Source organism: Penaeus monodon, chromosome 1 (assembly GCF_015228065.2).
Source record: "Penaeus monodon isolate SGIC_2016 chromosome 1, NSTDA_Pmon_1, whole genome shotgun sequence".
NCBI lineage: Eukaryota > Metazoa > Arthropoda > Malacostraca > Decapoda > Penaeidae > Penaeus > Penaeus monodon.
In genome coordinates, this window is record NC_051386.1 from 63,211,313 (window position 1) to 63,226,312 (window position 15,000).

At 38.3% G+C, this 15,000-nt stretch overlaps 1 protein-coding gene across 1 annotated transcript in view; it reads right to left on the reverse strand.

Annotated features, from left to right (window-relative positions):
- Positions 1-15,000, reverse strand: part of LOC119577430 (unconventional myosin-X-like) — an 18,032-nt gene that overhangs the window by 2,309 nt on the left and 723 nt on the right. The window contains exons 2-33 of the mRNA XM_037925045.1: positions 14,821-15,000; positions 14,369-14,581; positions 13,834-14,111; positions 13,491-13,626; positions 13,230-13,355; positions 12,790-12,907; positions 12,376-12,497; positions 12,092-12,237; positions 11,741-11,953; positions 11,458-11,627; positions 11,217-11,353; positions 10,936-11,084; positions 9,804-9,839; positions 8,727-8,952; positions 8,208-8,459; positions 7,882-8,002; positions 7,345-7,505; positions 6,884-7,076; positions 6,499-6,653; positions 5,974-6,198; positions 5,385-5,551; positions 4,900-5,097; positions 4,395-4,581; positions 3,896-4,057; positions 3,454-3,719; positions 3,100-3,256; positions 2,800-2,936; positions 2,395-2,597; positions 2,040-2,171; positions 1,592-1,758; positions 846-1,053; positions 48-193 (exon numbers count right to left, since the gene is read on the reverse strand). The exon at positions 14,821-15,000 is cut by the window's right edge and continues 11 nt beyond it. Of these exons, the coding sequence (XP_037780973.1) occupies positions 48-193; positions 846-1,053; positions 1,592-1,758; positions 2,040-2,171; positions 2,395-2,597; positions 2,800-2,936; positions 3,100-3,256; positions 3,454-3,719; positions 3,896-4,057; positions 4,395-4,581; positions 4,900-5,097; positions 5,385-5,551; positions 5,974-6,198; positions 6,499-6,653; positions 6,884-7,076; positions 7,345-7,505; positions 7,882-8,002; positions 8,208-8,459; positions 8,727-8,952; positions 9,804-9,839; positions 10,936-11,084; positions 11,217-11,353; positions 11,458-11,627; positions 11,741-11,953; positions 12,092-12,237; positions 12,376-12,497; positions 12,790-12,907; positions 13,230-13,355; positions 13,491-13,626; positions 13,834-14,111; positions 14,369-14,581; positions 14,821-15,000 (5,487 nt within the window). The remainder of the gene's footprint in view (positions 1-47; positions 194-845; positions 1,054-1,591; positions 1,759-2,039; positions 2,172-2,394; positions 2,598-2,799; positions 2,937-3,099; positions 3,257-3,453; positions 3,720-3,895; positions 4,058-4,394; positions 4,582-4,899; positions 5,098-5,384; positions 5,552-5,973; positions 6,199-6,498; positions 6,654-6,883; positions 7,077-7,344; positions 7,506-7,881; positions 8,003-8,207; positions 8,460-8,726; positions 8,953-9,803; positions 9,840-10,935; positions 11,085-11,216; positions 11,354-11,457; positions 11,628-11,740; positions 11,954-12,091; positions 12,238-12,375; positions 12,498-12,789; positions 12,908-13,229; positions 13,356-13,490; positions 13,627-13,833; positions 14,112-14,368; positions 14,582-14,820) is intronic.

Consider the following 15,000-nt stretch of genomic DNA (forward strand, 5'->3'; position numbering starts at 1 on the left):
ATATATACACAAAAACACACACACACACACACAAACTTTCTAATCACCTTAAACAGGAATATGTGATGGTTGTGGTGTTGAGTGGCTGCAGTCGACTGCCTGTATCGCTCCCACCGGGACATTACATCAGCCAGGACCTCTTCCATCAGTATGCACCTTTCTGTCGTCCCCAACATCTCATAAATGGCATAACCTGTACCAGGAATAAAAGGGCATTCATCTCAGTATATAGCTATCTATATTCTATATCCTGTAAGTTCTCTCCCTTTCTCTTTCTCTTTCTACACACACACACACACACACACACACACACACACACACACACACACACACACAAAATCACACACACACACACACACACACACACAATCACACACACACACACACACACACACACACACACACACACACACACACACACACACACACACACACACACATTAATACATATACTGGTGAAAATGACCCATGGTCAGCAAACAAAATTGCAATATTTCCCTTGTAAAGTTATAATGAGATTCAAATTTCTGTGAGTGTAGGTGTATATAGGCACATCAGTGTATATTTGCCCCTATGTAGGTCTTCTGGATATGTATGTACCTGTAATGTAACCCTCAATGCAGAGAAGAATCTTCCTAATATATTTATCAAAATCTTTACAAATATACATACATGCTTACTCCTAAAATGAGTTTCTGAAGAGAAAATGTACATCTTATAAATAACCCATAAGCAGCATGATATCAGAGAATTACAACCTACTTGCTCAAATCTCGAGTGACCATTCACTAAAATCATAATGAACAACACCTGCACTACATACATACGAATATCTCTTAAAGTACCTTTGGTGGTTTCTTTGAGTCCAATCTTGTGTTTGATTAGATCAACAACATCAGCTGTTGTTGCTGATGCATCAAACTCCAATGAATGGAACTGTCCATCCATGAAATGGAAGCGAGCATATATTGGTCTGCGATTTATGGTACATAAGATCTCCTGTTTTGAGGGAGCCCACTGCCGACGGCGATTGTTCAGAGCTTTAACAAGACACTGGAGGAAGGAGGAGTGCAAAGAGAACACTGTTAATTCATTCATGTCAAAACCTAATGTTTAATCTCCATTTGAAAAAAATACACTGTTCTATATACCAACTACAAACAGGTACTATGTAACATACATATTCTTATACATCAAATGTGTTTAAGTCCTTTAATATTGTCCGAATAAGATTTAATTACAAAACATGCCTGAATCTTTAATGTTCTTGTATGTCAATTCAAAATATATATAAATATATACACAAAATTACTAAAGTTACTATTTAAATGATAATTAGAATAGGAATATAATTATGGTTTGAAGACAGTCATGTCCCAAATAGAGTACTAATCACTTTTGCTCTCCATATCAGAGTGGTATATTTAAGCCTATCACTTAATATCAAAGCTGATTACAAATAAATGAATAAACAAATTAAATAAATAAATATTCTCATACTTATTAAACACTTCAAATTCTAATGACGAGTAAATAAGAGGGATATACAGATCTTGGTGCTACACATACGTCAAGAACAACACCGACTTACCTTCTCAGCATAACGAGCATACTTTCCCTCTTCGGACACGTAGTCTGTGGCACAGCGCTGTAGGTGTGCACGGAGGTATTTTCTCACACACTTGTCAGTTGGGGGAATGACGGAGCAGAACAAAGTCAGCAAGGACCAATGCCGTAAGTTTACCCGCGAATTTGGATCTGTTGGGGAAATATCAATATAATCTATACAAAAGAGAAACTGAAATACTGGCAATTGTGGCTAATATTCAACAACAGTGTGGGTGTCTGTCACATATACTGCATCATGTTAACAATATCTGCAGGATACATGATGTAGGCAAAGTGAGCACCTCAACGTACTTCCAAATAAAATGCAAGTGACTATTGTTTTTTTTCATAATATTTTAGACAGGCTGGAGGTGCCTAACTGCAAAGTTCAGAGAGTAATATTGAATCTTTATCATGCATCCTCTTCTTACCTGGATGATCTGTTGTTTGTTTGATGAGCTGGAGATACGTTTCATTAAGGAGTAGGTCTCGCTTCATACACTGCTCCACCACACCCTGAACCATTGTCAGTTGCTGGTCATCACTTGTAACTGCTGCTTCAGCTGTGAATAGATTGGTAGAGTTTAGAAATTTTTCACTTCACTTGTTATTCCAAATATATATTTTCATATGAGATGATTTATCTAAATTGCATTCACCACACAATCTGAAAATACAAAATGATTGATAGGGAAAAAAAATAATGTATTATATGTCTCTCAACCTTGAACCACACCGTCAAAACTCCCCCTGGGTTTCAGTCTGGCGCAGGCGAATCCTACTTACCATTAGGATTAAGACCCGCATAGGTAAGGATGGCAAGAGAGATCTGGAGTGCCTGCTGCTCAACTTCAGGGGTTGCGATCTTTGTGAGCGTCTGAGTCAAAGGAGTTTTGGAGAATGCCCAGAACATGTGGTGGAAGCCCTTGTATGTCTCTGAATTCTCCCCATAATCCTGTCGCAGCTTCTCTAGCTTCTGCTTGTTCAGTCTGATGACATTCACATGTAAGAAATATATGTAAGGTGATATCATTAAAAAAAAAAAAAAAAAGTAGATGATCAGATCATATAAAACATATGTGTAAGACTAGGTTGTAAGCTTTTACAACTGCATAGCATAACTCTCCAAATATATCCTTAGGACACCAAGACAAGGAAAGGCTAAACTGAGACCACCATGTTTGCACTGACCTCCTCAGCGTACTGACAAAGAAGTTCCCGCCCTGGTCCTGAGGTTTCCTGAGGATGTTGGCATCAATGATCTGCCGACGCGCATGCACCAGGTTGTAATACAACCGTATTCGATCTTCACCCGTAATCTGCTTCACCTGTCAAATGTAATCATGTGTTAAAAACTATTTCTTTTCACTTCCTATTGTGTATTTTGCCAATAAAATCTCTGCATAAGTCAACTAACCAAAATTTATATTTCACTAACAAAGTACATACTTTACACAGAATATCAATACATAACTTTCAACAAACACTAACCTTCTTATTAGAGTCCATGTCTTTTATCCAAGATGCCAGAAGTGGAGAATAACTAGCTATAAGGAAGCCTATTTCTTCCTTTTCTTTGGTCTCAAAAACAAAGCATTTATGCGCATCTGGCAGAGTTCTTAAGAGGTTTATAGTGATGAAGTTGTCACTGAAAACAGAGATTGAGATAATGAGTTGTGTGCATAAATGCATATGAGATATAATTTCATGTATAACTTCATATATGTTAGGGAGGATATAGTACACTATATTACTAATACCTATTATGGGTAACATGAATCATCTTTCTGGTCTAGACTTGATTGTGTGACTAAAAATATAGCTCAAGAGGAACGACTAACTTACCTTGGGTCTAAAAAGATTGATTCTATGTCACAGTATCTATACTCGTAAAGGATGAATTTGTCATCTGGTTTAATCATAGCAATGCCATCACAGTTCACTCCCAGGATAAGTGTGTTACCGTAAGACCAGTAACCTCTATATGAGACTTGGAACATTGTTGTTCCATAGAGAGGGAACTGCATAACACAGGTCAGATACCACACTTTAGCCACGATGTCTGTCTTGCCAGTACCATATTGCCTGTGTGCCTGTCCAAGCACCGGTATCTAAGGAGAGATAAATTGGTTTTCTTCAGTCATAAAATATTCTAATTTCAAAATCAATTTTATCTTGCAATTAATATCTTCTCTACTATCAAAATGGTTCATGGTATGTGATACACCATTTGATTAGTTCTTGGTGACAGTATCTCTAAATACAAAAGCGGCACCCAAACACTCACCCACTCGGCCTGCTTTCTTCCTTGAGCTATGCGGGCTGGCAGATAGGACTGAATATCGGCATAAAATTCAGTCTTGCCATCCTTTGGATCACCGAGTGCCACCTGCGCCTGGAGCCCAGCCAACTGAAGAGCTACTTTTTCATTGATTGGGAAGTCATCAGCCTGTGTGCAAGAAATCAGAATAAAAGAATTAGCACATATACTATGAAGAAACAGTCTTTAGATTTTAAAAACACAGAAAACATTAAGAGACGTTTTCAAAACACACTTGCCCAAAGTTGAACTACAAAATTTATGGTGCCAACTGTCTGGGACCATACTAGAGAAACTATCTGCATTACAGAACTAATTCCAAGACTGACCTATGATATTTCAAAAAGTGAAACTTTCCCTACCATCATTTCGCAGCATGTCCCACAAGTCAGTGTCACTTATATTGAATTATAACTGGAACTGAACTGTTCCCAGGCATTACAAAAACCCTTAAAATCATACTTACTCTTACTACACTATATACTGCCTGAGCATATAACAGGTTCACTTGCACTGGATCACTTGGAATTTCCCGAGGAGAGCGGAAGAGACGTTTGCGGAAAACAAATCTGTTCTCCCCAGAACTGACCGTCTGTGAGGAGCGTTTATTGAGAGTTCCATAGTTGCTTGAACTCCCAACCTTTTGTTGTTTCCTGAAAGGGAATTAATGAGATCCATTACTTATTGTTTATGTCACTCATAATGCTTTAAGTAGCTATTCAAAAGACTGGCAGAGGATTCAAATGCAGGGCACATGGTATTAACTACTTCATTCCTTTCATATTCTCATTGAATGAACTTTTGATACAATGAATGTCTTTATGGAGAGACAACTTCCACAATCCATTCCTGTATTCTTCTCCTTTTAGGCAGTTATCTCTTTTACAGTGAATTTCCAATGAAAAGATCTCAAGAAAAAAAAATTATGACAAGTTCCATCCCCCCACAAACATACAGCCAAGCCCACTCACGTTTCCCATGATGATATCACATCATACAGATACTCGTGGATCTTTACGTGCTTGTCTCCATCCAGACCAGACTCATATATCGCCCAGCCCTCTAAATTTGCCAGTCCAAGCCTGTCTGCAAGCTTCTGCATGGCATCACCAGCAGTATCCCTCGGATGGACGTCAATGGCCTTTGTGCGGCCGTCCAGGAAGAAGAATCTGAAAAAAAAGAAACATTATGAAAAGTTCTATATAACAAAAAAAAAACATAGATCACAATCTCATACACATACACACACACACACACACACACACACACACACACACACACACACACACACACACACACACACACACACACACACACACACACACACACATCTTATGTATACACTAAATATAAATCATATTTTGTGGTATGATTAAAAACATTTAGAATGGCTAGACATTGGAAGTTCTGAATGTCCTCCCAATACAATGCAACATCAGTGAAAGCACAAACTAACCTGCACACAATGGTTCCAAGTTTTTTCATGGCTGCAATCTCCACTGAGGAAGGTGGCAGTCTTCTGCAACTGACCTTTGTATTTTTACAGTTTTCGAGGCACCACTGCACATACTGCCGCAGCTTTCCATCAAGGCTAAGGCTCTTTTGAAGGAAGCTTACAAAATACTGTTATGGGAAAGAAAAATGCTTTAGGGGAGTATCCACAGAATAGTGCTCCATCTAATTCATCTTACATTTTAAATATCTAATATAATATAAAAGTTCCTTTAAAAATGCAAATAATAATAAAGGTAACAATAATAATCATAAAACTAATAAATGATGATAAGAGCTTTAATAATATTCTACAGGACATAAAAAGAAAATATAGATCTTGACCTAGTTTCCTACAACAGTATTCCAGAAAAGCAAAGTATCTTCTGTTATAAATAATACCCATAATGATATAAAATAATTATTATCATAACTGGAAAACATGACAAAAGAGTAAAAAAATGACAAATCACAAATCATGAGGACTTGTTACTGACCACACAATTCAAACAATCTCTTTACTTAGGTGTCATCAACACGCAATGCATCCATACCTTATGAAGAAGTTTTCCTGGTTGGAAAGCCACAACACACAGACACAACATTAGCCAAAGCCGTTCCAGTGATTCTGTGCTCGGGTTATTGGTGACCTGCCGCATGCACTGGACGTAGATTTCGTTGCGCAGCTCCTCCCGCTCCAGGCCATGAGCGATAATGTTCTGGATAGTTGTTATCTCTTGCTCGGGTTTGAATTCTCCTCGGCAGTATTTGCATAAGTCCTGTTCAATTTAAAATCATATTTTTCACATTGTGGGCATATGGATAAATGACTCATATACCTAAGTATAGAAGAGATAAGTTCATCAAAATCTGAATTCATGCATCATCAGTAATAAACAAAAGGATATTTTGAGTTCATGAATCATCATCAATAAAAAGATATTCAAATGGCATATCTTTCAAATCATTTGTGAAATGCAAATACTCTAAAATGCATACATATAAAACTGATCAGGAATTTCCAATGCTAAAACATGATAAACCAATATCTACATTACTGGTACAAGGTGAATACAGACCCTAAAGATTGTGCAAGCAAGGTTGATGTTTTCTGGGTCATAGAGGTGGACATGAGAGGTAGGGATGATGGAGGAGCGAGAATACGTGATCAGCTCATACTTGGGAAGGAACTCTGCTGTGGAACGTTTGCGGGTCAGTGTAGACATGATGGTGCCTGTGGTGCAGGAAATAAGAAGAGTTAATTGGGAGAATACTATTGGCTAAAGGCTAATGACACTTGGGTAATACTTGGCTAATGTCTTGTTGAAGAGTGTTATAATATCATTCAATTGTCTATAGCAATGCACTGGGACCAAGAGTGAATAACTATTGGACACTCAAATTATAGAATTAACTTACTGTGCAATGCTATAGAAAGACAACAACAGTCAAATCAGTACTTACCCTCAGGCGAACGTTCATGATTATTGAAATACTTTTCTGCAAACTCAATCATATCAAAATGATTCTGGCTCTCGTTCTCTTTGTTCTCCTCAAGCTCCTCCAGTTCGTGAAGCTTACGCTCAACTCTCTGCTTACGTCGTTCAACTCTGTCTGGGTCTTCAACCACACCATTGTTGCGACTGCTCACCCGCTGCTATAATATGGTACGACAGTCAATATGATACCAACGCATGTCAGTGTCTTAACCCTATCTTCAAAGTTATTAGAAAATTATGAAAACAATTTAAGTAATCATTTGAAACTTATTGATACATTTCATCATCAATCTTTAGTAATGTACAAGTTCATTTTAACTATCAGCATATCGAAACAACAAGTATATCACACCCGACTCATTTACTTTCTTTTATACTAAACACCAAACTGTAAACTAATGGGATTCACAGAGCTTTACAACTTACCACAGGACTTCTTGTGCCGGATCGCGACACCCGCGATGGGCTTCGAGCGGATGGGGATCTCGAAGGCCGCTTCTGACCCGAAGCCCTTCGACGACGTTCAAGTGAATGTTCTCGAGGTCTTCTTAACTCAACCTCTTCCTCTGGAGGAGCAGGTGGAGGCCCTGAAAATGGTTGGAAATGTCTTATAGGTTATAAATTTTTCTCAGATTATAGGTCCCAACAAGGATATTATAGAATTCTACACTTGTACACCAACAAGTAAAACATGTGGTGGTCATATGTGTATATGTGTGTGTGTGTGTGTGTGTGTGTGTGTGTGTGTGTGTGTGTGTGTGTGTGTGTGTGTGTGTGTGTGTGTGTGTGTGTGTGTGTGTGTGTGTGTGTGTGTGTGTGTGTGTGTGTGTGTACATGTGTGTGTGTGTTCAAGTGTGTATGTACATGTGTGTATGTACATGTGTGTATGTGTGTGTGAATGTGTACATGTGCATGTGTCTTTAAGCACTTGTTCAATATCTAAACATATGTCATGATAAATACCTGCAGGTGGGGGACCTGATACGTAGTTTGGCTCCCTTCGCCCCTGTGACCCTGCTAGGCCGACAGGAATCGTTTCATATATTGGCTCCTTCGGCTTCTCATCTTCATGGAATCCATTCATCTGAAATCAAAGAGTTTAATAATACGGTGGAAAAAGACAAAATATAAATAATAAACATACAGACTCATTGCAATAAGCTGAAAGTTACTCTGCTTCCTAAAACAGTACAAGAGCATTCTAATATGAATGAGACACTGATAAAATCTAAATACAACCAAACTAATGGAATTCATCAATGCCAAATTTTGCCCTGTATGACCACTACCTGTGGCGGAGGTGGGGGTGGCAGGCTGTCCCCGCTCTCTCTGTTACCCTTCTGCTCTGCCGACCCTGGGACTGGATGCGGGGGTACAGACAACGCTGGAGGGGGAGGTGGCGTTTGTTCTACGACTTGTGGCGGAGAAACAAGGTCCTGAGGCAGCGGAGGAGGAGGGAGAGAATCTGGGGCGTGAGGTGGTGGGGGCGGCGGCAAAGGAGAATCCTGCCCTTCCCCTTCGCTACGGTTAAGAGCCTCAATCTGTGCAAGGGAAGTCATTCCAATACAGAAATATTGCCTGGGATACTCCACCAAAAAAGTAAAAAAAAAAACAATAAAAAAAAAATATTATGTCTAAAAGAAATTTATGGTTCACTTTTGCCATTTCATCTAAAGAAAGATAATTTGAAGAGAAGAATTAACCTGTATTTCACAGTAAAACCAAGTCATTACAATTAGGATTTTATTTTTATTCTTTTATATTTTACAAAAGAAGTAATCAGAACCTCCTCAAACTTGAAAACTAACCTCCTCTTCTACATTGTCGGCAAGTTCTTCCATCTGCCGAGATATTTCATCAAGGACATGTCTCTCTGATTCCATGTTAGATAAGAAGGAGAACAGGTTGTCGAGATCAACCCCTTCTCCCGAGCCCTGAGATGCGTCGTCTGGATTGGTCGGGCCAGAGGTGGCCAGCCGCGTGTTCACTGTCTCGGCCATGTTGGAGAGTGTTGCCATCTCCTCCTCGACTTTCCTAGATTATTCAATCAAATGTTACAATTTGCATCTCCTATGTACATTCTTTTTGTTATGCACCTAAAGCTATGAAAAACAGAAAAGATAATCATTTCCTTCTTGTGATTTGGTACATATTGAAATCCATCTCTTGATAGATTTCAAGTGCACAGAACAATTTGTGTGTGTGTGTGTTTGTGGATGTGTGTGTGTGTGTTGTGTGTGTGTGTGTGTGTGTGTGTGTGTGTGTGTGTGTGTGTGTGTGTGTGTGTGTGTGTGTGTGTGTGTGTGAGTAATTGTGAGTGTGTACATGTTTGCATCTGCTTGTACATGCATGCAGCTGGTTCTTACTCTCAAATATCTGTATCACTTAAATTTCATACCGTAATTGTCTAAAAAAGATCCATAACAGGAGATACAGCACCAAGAAAAATCCATGCATGCAAATGAGTCACATTTCCATATAAAATATAGAAAGAGTAACATGAAATCCCATAAACAGGCATGAATCACGGGGCTGATAAAACCCAAAAAGACTCATAAGTACTATCAAAAGCTCTCTAGTATTGAAAATGATAAAGGAATTAAACAAAAAAAGTAATTGTCTTTGCTTGATGAAGCCAAACAGTATCAACAATCTTATTAACAAACTTTTCACATAATTAATTCCTAAATAACATCCAAAAAAATTCCCAAAAAGGTATTCCAGAACTATTTATTCTGTAACAATTAATCCAGTGACAATGACAAGAAATCGTCCTAGCAATCACTTATCACAGGACAAAGCGACGCTACCAACAGTTCCTTTATGCAAATACTAGAGAGCCCCACTTAGAGCGAGAGATTTGAAGGAACCGAATGCATACTCACCCTTCCCCTACAGCTGCTAGCCCATCATATTGTTTGCTTGAAAGAGAAGCAAGAGCACATCAAGCAAAAATTAAAGCAAAAGTTGCTAGACTACATAAATGTATAAATATATAAGCACTTTGAGACAACTATTCACTTATATCTGAGAATGGAAGATATAATGAACAGAACATGAATCAAATATGGAACAAACGAAGCATTATCAACTAGAGACGAGACGTATAGGAGAATGTGATAATTTTTCCACCCAGAGAAATGGTCAGGCACAAGTCATTCAAGTTTTTAATAACTTTTACAAATATCAGTTATTGTTATACACATAACTATACTGTGTGTGTGTGTGTGTGTGTGTGTGTGTGTGTGTGTGTGTGTGTGTGTGTGTGTGTGTGTGTGTGTGTGTGTGTGTGTGTGTGTGTGTGTGTGTGTGTGTGTGTGTGTGTGTTGTGTGTGTGCGCGTGTGCATGTGCATGTGCGTGTGCATGTATCTGCATCTGCAAGTGAGTGTAAGATATGTAATGTGTATGTAATTTTATGTATCTAGAGAAGTATATGTATGCATGTCCATTTTTTGTCTTCCTCTCTATCTCTTCCCACAAAGAAGCAAGCATTAGAACCAAGAATAAGAATAAAGATTATGAAAGCATAATATTCCAGCATTCACAGATTTAGAGCTCAGCATTTCTCCCATAAATGGAAACAGAGGGAAGTGAATCAACCTCTAATGAAAAAGCTTCTGATAGACATGCAAAACAATTACAGTGATATCATCTTTAGTGACCCCCCCAAAAAAAAAAAAAAATCAGTAAACTTAGATTTTACTGCTTATGTCTGAATTTTCCCTTCAAATTGCAATCAATTACAAGATGTTAATATTGTTAATAAAGCTAACACTGGAGTTAAAGTATGCAGAAATACGAAATTTATTATGGCAATATTAGTTTTTAGCAAAAATACTAGTAATTCAATACTGCACCACTCTTTTTAAAACATTTCAGAATTTACTATCAGTTATATCTATGTGTTATAGTCAAAATTCCTAGTTACTTAACCACCCATAAATATAACAATGAAAAAGTTAATCCTAGATTGCTCCCGCTTAACTACATTTCCACAAGCATTCTCTAGCTCATACCTCTGAGCCTCCTCCAGCTCTTTCCTCTTCTCCTCGTCCTCTGCCAATTTGAGGGCTTCTTCTTCCCTCTGTCGTCTCTCCTCCTCCAGCTTCTCTCGTCTCCGCTGTTCCTCCTCGATTCGCTTCATTTCACGAAGGGCATTTGCAACCTTAAAAAAAAGGATTAGTAAATTATTTTTATTAGTGGACAATACTATTTCTTCACTTCTGATTATTTTCTGTCACTCTTTTGAAGCCCTCTTTTGTGAAATGCTTTAGACTAGATTTTTTTTTCACATTACCTCTCTGGCAAACATTCCTCGGACATTAGACTGAATAATTACTGCCGCTCGCCTCTTTCTCAGGAATACCAGTCGTAGCCTCCAACCACGGTAGCGATTTTGGATATTTATACATGCTGCTCGTATCCTGTTATATTCTGTAAATTTGAAAACTTGCATCAATCGCTGTCACAAGAATGAGACAAACTACAATAAAAAAAATGAACAATATTTGATAGAGAGATTAAGATCATTAGCTAACCCATTCTATGCTTATGCATGCGATATGCAGCCTGGATTTTGACAGCTGCATCACGCATGGTGGTGAGACGTTGGTCTTCTAGTGGCTCGTACACTTTCTGCCGGATGAACACTTTGCTCTTGCCAACTTGCCACTCCCTTGGTGGTAGGTTCTGACCTTTCATGATGTCACTAGAATGAAAAACATAATACAACTTATCCTGTACATCTTGGTTTGGAAAACTGGGAAAAAGTATTCCCTATTTTTGTTGTCTAAAGTGTAAATTAGTAAGCTTATTACCCACCACACATGATCTTTGGGCGTTGGATGTCTGCGCTTCTTATTTAGGCAAAAGTATCTGGTGATGAAATCTGTGAAGGTCATATGAATGGGGAATCCTTCCTTGCGGATTCTGATGATATCGTTCATGCCCAAATACCGCAGCTGGTCGAGCACCATCAATTCATCGTAGGAGTCAGCGGATTTGCTTTTGTTTGGTTTAATGCATCTGACATACCTGAGGATAAAAGATAGTATTCTCTTTCAATATCAAACTCAACACAACTTGATATTTCTGACTTATTTAGGATATCATCCTTAGTTAAAAAAAACACAAGTGCTCCCATTACATTACAGAATAAAGAAGTATCCTTACCATGGATTAGTTGACTGCAGGACATCAACCAAAGCCTGAAGTTGATTGCGGAAAGCATCAGCAACTGTTGGCTTTCCCTTTGAGGTTCCTCTGGAGATTGTGCTGTGTATGGTACCCATTCTGGCAATGGTGCAGCCAAGGAGATCCTGTAAATATAAACCTTTATGCATACAAGAAGTTTGCATAGACAACTCTGTCTGTTTGTATGGCCGATAACTGTTTTGCATATCTCAATTCATAAGAGCTGTTTTGAGTTTAGGATTTGCTGAAACTTCATTACAAACCTGGAATCTGATGAGATCGGCAACAAACTTGTTCCTTGACTTGTTCATCAGTTCAAAAAACACATCCTGCTGTGCATCTCTGTTCTTGTCAACAAAACCTTTCACTGTGTATATCACTTTACCTGTGAAAATTAAGTCATTATCAAGTTAGCCTGAAAACATACTATTAAGCAAATTCTCACTCAATGGAATGCATTTTCTGTTAAAACTTTTCTTGCAAAATGTTACTATTATGAAAAAAAGACACTATACCAAACAAGAATAAGAAAACATGAAACAAGATCAATCATTAGATAGAATTTCAAGTCTTAGAGAGGAAAAAAAAACATCCATATGCTTACCCACAAGAATATCATAAAAGAAACAGTAATACCTGTTGCAAAGTCTATACAACTCAAGGACCTTAGAGTATACCTGCATAGTGGTTGATACCAAATTCCACCTCCCACTTTCTTCGGTCTTCACCCTTGATGTAGTTCGGATGGGAATCAAATTCTTGGTGTAGCTTGGTCAAGTAGGATTTGTCGGCACCCTGTAGAGGTTATGCTTTCTTTAATACATGAAGGGGATCTCATTCTCATAAGATAATTCTACAATTTTCTGTATTCTACTGGGGAACAGATCTTTCATACGGTGGCTCCAAAATCTATGTTTTCTAATGTTTTAAAATACTCAAAATAAAACTGAAGAAACGTACCAAAATTCTTAAGCAAAATATTCTAAATTATCATAAGCTAAACTTAAAGTCTTTCTGCCCTTCCTGTGCTTTAGAAACACCAAAGATAATGCTTAATAATCTCTCAAATACTTTGGTCCAAATCTCCATATCATCAGACAGTGAACCTGTTCCCTACCTTGGGCATTCGGCACTCTTCAGATAAGAGTTTGAGGATGCACCTTGGTGGCTTTTCAAGCAGTTCAAGGCACTCTGTGTTGTCAGTGAAGGTGATGTGGGAAAACTTGATCTCCTCCTGACGGTACTGTTAAAAAAAAAAGAAAGAAAGAAAGTTATATTTGCCTTATGTATTTTGGTTGGTATTATCATATTCCTCTATCTAACAAAATATTCCAACTTGTACAAATTTGTCAAATAAATTTTTGCAATGATTACTCACAATTTCTTGCTCCAATGCAAACACATAATGATTAAAGAATTTGTGTAATTTTTCATTTGTATAATTGATACACAATTGTTCAAAAGAGTTAGTTGCAAAGTTCTCGAATCCAAAGATGTCCAGCACACCTAGAAATCTGCAATAACAAAAGGTACAGAATGAACATGAACTAAATGAGAAGGATGAAGTTACAAGTTGTTTAATTCTATTACTAATTAAAATTTCCAAAAATCTCAATGATCAAATCCTGCCTCAGATGCTTTGCCTCAAGATCATTATCTATTATTGCTATGGCTACTCTGTCACTATCATTCACACCATGACAGCGACAGTATCACTTTACCTCGTCTGGTCCTGCCCAGGGTTGGTGCACTTGTTGATGTGGTCAACAAGCCAAGCAAATGTTCTCGAATACAGTGCTTTGGCCATGGCATGCCTGTTTTCTCGAGCCTCAGCAAGCTTGAGTGGAATTCGAGTGATGTTTCCTCTGATGTTAATCTGCCGCTGAAGAACAACGCCCAGCAGATCCTCCTCCTCCAGATTCAGCAATTCTGCGACAATAGTCAGCACTTCCTTGTCGCTAGTGCTCAACTCACACTTCTCGCCATCAATGTCCACGAACTGGTTGCACAGAAGAAAAGAACACAAAGTAAATTAACATATGATGATATACAGAAACTTAGTAAGGAAGAACAGGATAAGAATCATAACTGAACATTGGCTGTGAAATATGAACCAGAACTTGTTCATTTATCTTCAGATCTCTTCACAATAACTGGACAATGATGAAAATTTTATCTGTCACTGTCAAAGCAGATGTAGACTCTCAAACCATATATTGTTTGAGTCATTTATAAAATATCAAAATTACAACTCACCTCTAAATTGCCTAGCCACAGAATAGCAGCCAGTGTGCCGAAAATGCCGTCACAGATCTCTGGTGGGACATGAAGCACATTGAAAGCTAGTCGGAGTCCGTCAAATTTCTTGACATCGTCCACCCCATCTATGGTGATGCAACCGGACTGATTCAGGTAGGTGTAGAAGCTCGCCGGCCGCAAATGGAACTGGTCTGCGATTTCCTTGTTATTCTGAAAGAGGGAGATAGATAACTTATGAGCTAATCTAGGGTAGATTATTGTCAATAACTGTTATATCACATATCTGCTAAACTACCTCAACTGCTTAGGTTTTGATAGATATTAGGATCCATCAGCATTATACCACGGAACAAAGAAAATAAATTAAACTGTAAGACTTTGCCATGAATATAAACAATGAAAAAGGTCACATATACAGTCCTTAAGACTTATAAAAGACCCCAACGCACTTGTGCAGCCGCAACTAGCTGATAGAAGACGTGGTAGTTCCTCTCCTCAGGTCCCTGGAAAGTGATTCTGGACTGCTCCAGGAGGTAGTCCTGCATGACGCAGCCTTTGATATGCCAGGACGTGTCAAAGCACACTTGCATGAACTTTCCAAATCGACTAGAGTTGTCATTTCTAACTGT